General features: G+C 39.4%; 1 protein-coding gene across 1 annotated transcript; it reads left to right on the top strand.

Annotated features, from left to right (window-relative positions):
* The first annotated feature begins 2,747 nt into the window (after window positions 1-2,747).
* On the top strand, window positions 2,748-5,808 carry LOC105420484 (uncharacterized). Its single transcript, XM_088868247.1, has 3 exons — window positions 2,748-3,417; window positions 4,940-5,074; window positions 5,475-5,808. The coding sequence occupies exons 1-3, from the start codon at window positions 3,048-3,050 to the stop codon at window positions 5,666-5,668; spliced, it is 699 nt and encodes a 232-aa protein (XP_088724373.1). The 5' UTR covers window positions 2,748-3,047; the 3' UTR covers window positions 5,669-5,808.
* Window positions 5,809-6,868: the final 1,060 nt, after the last annotated feature.

Raw genomic sequence — 6,868 nt, 5'->3', positions numbered from 1 at the left:
CGAAAACATCCTCAGTGACTCGCCAACCCCCGCTTGGAAGGACTCCTCAGTGACTCGCCAAACCACACTTGGAAGGAATCGTACGCAAACATCCTCAGTGACTCGCCAACCCCCACTTGAAATCGCTATTTATGATGTCATTGTCCGCTTGCCAACCCCCACTGACTCGCCAACCCCCACTTGGAAGGAATCGTACGAAAACATCCTCAGTGACTCGCCAACCCCCACTGACTCGCCAACCCCCACTTGGAAGGAATCGTATGAAAATATCCTCAGTGACTCACTTGGAATCATTGTTTATGACGTCATTGTCCGCTTGGAATCGCGATTCCCGGTATTACACAAGAATAGGATTCCTTGTATTACACAAGAATAGACAAAATTACCAACGTCACTTGGAATACCAAAACATCCAACATCCTCAGTGACTCACCAACCCCCACTTGGAAGGAAATCGTACGAAGACATCTTCAGTGACTCGCTGACCCCCACTTGGAAGGAATCGTACGAAAACATCCTCAGTGACTCGCCAACCCCCACTTGGAAGGAATCGTACGAAAACATCCCCCACTTGGAAGGAATCGTACGAAAACATCCTCAGTGACTTGCCAACCCCCACTTGGAAGGAAATCGTACAAAAACATCCACAGTGACTCGCCAACCCTCACTTGGAAGGAATCATATGAAAACATCCTCAGTGACTCGCCAACCCCCGCTTGGAAGGACTCCTCAGTGACTCGCCAACCCACACTTGGAAGGAATCGTACGAAAACATTCTCAGTGACTCGCCAACCCCCACTTGAAATCGCTATTTATGATGTCATTGTCCGCTTGCCAACCCCCACTGACTCGCCAACCCCCACTTGGAAGGAATCATACGAAAACATCCTCAGTGACTCGCCAACCCCCACTGACTCGCCAACCCCCACTTGAAAGGAATCGTATGAAAATATCCTCAGTGACTCACTTGGAATCGTTGTTTATGACGTCATTGTCCGCTTGGAATCGCGATTCCCGGTATTACACAAGAATAGGATTCCCTATATTACACAAGCATAGACAAAATTACCAACGTCACTTGGAATACTAAAACATCCAACATCCTCAATGACTCACCAACCCCCCCCCGGTATTACACAAGAATAGACAAAATTACCAATGTCACTTGGAATACCAAAACATCTAACATCCTCAGTGACTCGCCAACCCCCCCACTTGGAATCATTGTTTATGATGTCATTGTCTGCTTGGAACCGCTTGGAATCACGATTCCAGGTATTACACAAGAATAGACAAAATTACCAACGTCACTTGGAATACCAAAACATTCTCAGTGACTTGCCAACCGATATTACACAAGAATAGGATTCTTGGTATTATGCAAGAATAGACAAAATTACCAACGTTACTTGGAATACCAAAACATCTAACATCCTCAGTGACTCACCAACCCCCCCCCCCCACTTGGAATCGTTATTTATGACGTCATTGTTCCCTTGGAACCGCTTGGAATTGCGATTCCCAGTATTACACAAGAATAGGATTCTCGGTATTACACAAGAATGGACAAACTTACCAACGTCACTTGGAATACCAAAACATCCTCAGTGACTTGCCAACGCCCCCACTTGGAATCGCTATTTATGACGTTATTGTCCGCTTGGAATCGCAATTCCCGGTATTACACAAGAATAGGCTTCCTGGTATTACACAAGAATAGACAAAATTACCAACATCACTTGAAAGACCAAAATATCCTCAGTGACTCGCCAACCCCCACTAGGAATCGCTGTTTATGATGTCATTGTCTGCTTGGAATCGCGATTCCCAATATTACACAAGAATAGACAAAATCGGCAATTCTCTTTTAGAATCGGGCGATTCCCAGTATTATACAATAATACTTGGAATACCAAAACATCCTCAGTGACTCGCCAATCCCCACTTGGAATTGCTGTTTATGACATCATTGTCCACTTGGAATTGCGATTCCTGGTATTACACAAGGCGATTCCCGGTATTACACAAGAAATAGGCTTGGAATCGTGATTCCCAGTATTACAAAAGGCGATTCCTGTTATTACACAAGAAATAGGCTTGGAATCGCTGTTTATGACGTCATTGTCCGCTTGGAATCGCGATTTCTAGTATTACATAAGGCGATTCCCGATATTACACAAGAATCGACACGAGTATTGTTCAAAATTGGCGATTCTCTTTTAGAACCGGGCGATTCTCGGAATTATACAAGAATAGACACGGGGTGATCAATTCTCGTGTCGACTAGGGCGAGTCCGTTGCGACTCACCGATTTTTAAAACACTGCTTTTATTGACATGCAATTTGAACTTTAAAATTTTATAATTAGAAATAAAAACATATTCTCGAGCCATTCTAAGAAATTTCGATGTCAAAATTGCATGTTAGGAAAAGGTTAGGAGGTGTTTTAGGTTGCAACATTATGCAAACCACACCCTCATAAATTGAGTTTTACTTGATAGAGTAATTTTACAGTATAGTCCCACTGGCGCATGAAATCCCTTCGCAGAGGGAACAAAAGAAAGGTAGAGGGCGTTTCCGTCATTTTTGCTGCTCGCACGAAGATGAAAAAGGAGAGGGAAGCTAAAAAATTCAAAAGAAATTTAAACCGCCAAATGCGAAACTAGATTTGACGGTCCTGATAAGCCTAATCGTCTCCCCATGAATCAATAGGCACCGTTCAATGAAGCATATATGCAAGTGGCTCTGGTTTTGGTTATGGGTCCAAGTTTTTCAGGTCCATGGCGATGGCGACGGCCTTCATTGCACTCCAATGCTGCCAGTGCTCCACCATGCAGGAAAGATTTCCCTCACTTTTTTGAGAGAGAAAGTGATGATAAAGTTTTGCTCAATCTTTTAGAGAGAGAATGCTGTGAAACAGAGGGACTTGCTAAATTGAAGAGAGAGAGGATGAAGTTTTGCTCAATCTTTTAGAGAGAGAATGAGTGAGAGAAAGCGTGCGGCTTCGTAAATTGAAGAGAGAGACAGAGAGAGATCCCCTGCATCCCATGTTCTCAACCCTAATTGATCCTGTTTCGCCATTGTTACAGGTCAAGCAGCAGAAGAAGAGCAGCAACAAATGGGTGTGCGTGGTGTGCAACCAAAAGCAATCAATTCTGAAGGTCTTTGCTCGCTCTTTCATGGCCAAAGACGTCAGAAAATTTGTCCAGAGCTGTAACATGACCAGAAGCTTCACAGATCAAGCTTTGATATCTCTGGGAAATGAAAATCAGGTTCCGGAAAATGGTTTTCAGGTAATGGAAGACCAGTTTTCTGGTGACATTTACAGTCAGAGCAAGTGGTCTGAGTACTTAGATGAAGAAGACATAAAAAAAACAGAGGTGGAAGAGGAAGAAGATAGGGGAGACGAAACTCCAAGTAAATTTTCTATGCCGATTTAGGTTTTAGTATTGAACCGTAATTTCCAAGGGATTTCAGTTTTTGGTTTAATTTTCGTGAGGATTTGAGATTTCGGATAAATTGTGATAAAAATGAGTAAAATTTTTTACGAAATGGTGTAGAATTTGAATTCTGGGAAAATCAAAGCGAATAGACATGCAAAAATGTCAGAATTTTGGCCAAATTTCTGAGTGAAATGTATGTGAAAATCAGGCAGTTTATCTGAAGTTTTTCAAAATTTAAATAAACTATGCTTCCTTATCAAAATTTGGATAATTATGGTGGCACTTTGCCAATTTTGGAGGACATTATGGCCAAATATGGGTATTTTTATTCAAGTTTCCCCAAATTTCAATGATTTTATCCTTTGTATTATAATTTTCAGGTGAATTTGTCCTGAGTTTGCCTAATTTAGGGGAATTTTGGTTAAAATTTGGTGTCTCCAATTCGAAAATTTTCCAATCCTCAGCAATTTTATTTTATTTTCTCCAAAATTGAAGTGCCGTTTACTGAACTATGCCAATTTGTTGTTATTCTGACGAATACAGTTTCTTAATTTCACTTATTCTATTTTTCACTGTTAAACACTCATATGAAATTTGCCAAGATATTACTAACCCTGGAGATTTTATTTGAACCAAAATTCCTGCTATTGTAAGCTTAATTTACTCGCTAAATAAGGTTATAATTCCCTGAATTTTGATATCAGTGTTGGAAAATTCGGGTGACTCCACTCAGGCTCGACACTGTGCCTAGCCCAAAATCAGACTTATGGAAAATGGCAGAGTTTGGGCAGTTCTCAGTATCTCTTTTTTTATTTAGTTCGATTTGGCTGAGCCCCTGAAAGACTCAGCCGAGTTTTTCAGATCTGATTCAGGTGCAAGACCGTAGTAAGTATCTACTTGAGTGATTGTCATTAAAGATGTTTGAAACAATGCCTCCTTCCTTAAAGGTCTGTACTGATGAGTAAGTTATCTCATATAAAAACCATCAGAAAACTGATATGGATGGAATTTTGAAACAATGCCTCCTTCCCTAAAGGTCTGTACCTATGATAAGTTATCTCATATAAAAACCATCAGAAAACAGATATTGATTTTCCATCCACCCTGACCAAAGTTCCACCTGGGTTGATGGTAATCCTGGTTTCACCTTAGATAAGCTTACTAACTTGTGGAACGTTTGATTGATGATCATACTTCCAATGGTTTTTCCATGACAAGTCTTTCTCTTAGTATTCAATCATCATCATCATCATCAGAGCCTCTTCCCAGCTGCACGAATTCAGGTCCACCATTATACAGGGCCATACCATCAGCGAGGCCACAAATCCCCGTACCTTTTCGCATTACTTCCACGCTTATGATTCAATCTCCTTACTCATGTACTTTAACATGTCTATACTGATAATTAAGAAGTTAGAATCACCTTTTTGAATGTTACTTAAAATTACCTCTCTCTCTCTCTCTCTCCTTTTACATTGGCATCTGTGGTGATATAGGGATAGTTACTGAATATCGAAAAGAGTTGTTCAAGAGAAGCAAGCAGAGAACCTCTATGAATTTGCAGAGCAAAGAGACCAGGTCCAACTTCAAGCCTGTTTTCTCAAAAAGGAAAGAAAGATCAACAGCACAAGGTATGTATTCTATTCTTTCACTCGGGTTCCCTTGATTTCCTGCAAAAATATCATCAACCTTTTCTTGGTTTATAGAGAACTTTTAATAGCATGAACAGCAAATTGTAAAGTGTGAAAGAGTGATGAAAAGAAGTTGCATAATTAGCAAAGCTACTAATCGTACTTCATAAATGAATCAGAGGACCTTAATCTCAGTCTTTATGAAACAACAAAAGAAAAAAGAATGAAATCGAGGACCTTAATCTCACTCTTTATAAAACAACAAGAGCAAAAAGAATGATGTCATCCAATTCTTTTAGAAATTTGGGTTTAAATCTGTGGCACTGAACCCCATTTTCATTATTTCTTTGAGAAGTGTTTTATTTTTTATTTTCACTATTCTCCTGTATATTTTATACAGGATCCATGGCTTCAGAACCTCAAAATTCTCTCAGAAAACGCCCATGTAAATGGAGCGATTACCTGGAAGAAAATGGCAGTCAAATTGGTGAGTTTACAATAGAATCAGAAGCCCAAGACTGTAGTGGAGCAAATGTGATGACCCATTTGCATGATGAAGTATTTGAGGAAGATATTCATCCTGATTTTAAGTGATCGTACTTTCTTAAATGATATGACAGTCAAATCCTGGCACAAAATTAAAATTTAAGCCAACCCCAAATGTAATTCATAGAATGTTCATCTACTAAAGAGGAAGAACAGAGATTTGGAGTACAGGTATCATGTTTCACATAGTTTTGGCCTTTCTGTTATTCTTCTTTTTGGATTTTTGTATGTTTCTGATAGTACACCTCTATTAAGCCAAGGAAGGATGGGCCCGTAGATAAAGCAAATTAGCAATGATCTTGTGGGTGAGTTAAGGAATGGACTGTTTGGATCAGCCAAGTTGTATGATACCCACAAAATTCTCTTTAAATCATTTTTATTTTGAGTTGTCTTAAAATATAAAATTTGCCCCAAGAAAGGCCGACAGTTTTAGAAAAATTTCTAGATTGAAAATCCTAGAGAAGATAGAAACCCTAACCTTTTGAAATCCTAATCTTAAAGATTGAGAAAACTTAGACCTAAGGCACAAAAACCTTTGATCAAAATTAAAAGCACGAGAGGGTCGAGCCCGAAGTGGTCATGGTAGGAGATCTAAGAGAGAGAGTTGTTGCTGAGGTACCAGGGCAGCCCAAGGTTGCCCCTGAATCTGGGGACCTTGAGACCTTGGCTACAACTGGGGATCCTCCCACTGTGGTCGCTCCCACTATACGACCTTTTATTATCTACTAACAGAACTGCCTAATTAGATTGGGAATTACCGATCTTAATCAGCCCAATAACTGGATGGTTCACTGAGATCAAGGTTGTCAAACACTAGTACTTTAATTAAAGATGGCCCTCTGAATAGATTACTTACAACAGTGTTGAAAAAAACTAGATTAAGGGGCCGAATCAGTCACCTGTTGGTTCCTAGATTTAGTGAATGGGCTGACTTGGATCGCCACACTAAATTGACGAAAAACTATTAAAAACCTTTAAAAATGAAAATAAGTTTTGTGAAAATTTGATGAGTTTGTTGCTTTGACTAAATTATACACAAAGTTGAGAATATTGAGAGTTTGGTTCATGTCTCCCCTCATAGTTTAAAATATAGTACATATCAGGGGGAAAAAGTAAAACAAAAAGCAAAAACAAGAAAATCTAAATCCCACCGACCTAACAAAGTAAAACACAATAACAATAAAATCTTAACCATAGCTAACAAAAGGAATTAACATAAATATTTATAAAAAAATTTGCATTTCCTTA

Source organism: Amborella trichopoda, chromosome 5, assembly GCF_054954075.1.
Source record: "Amborella trichopoda isolate Santa Cruz 75 chromosome 5, AtrichopodaSantaCruz75HAP2 v2.0, whole genome shotgun sequence".
NCBI lineage: Eukaryota > Viridiplantae > Streptophyta > Magnoliopsida > Amborellales > Amborellaceae > Amborella > Amborella trichopoda.
Note: the sequence above shows the minus strand (reverse complement) of the source record. Positions and strands in the feature narration are given on the sequence as shown.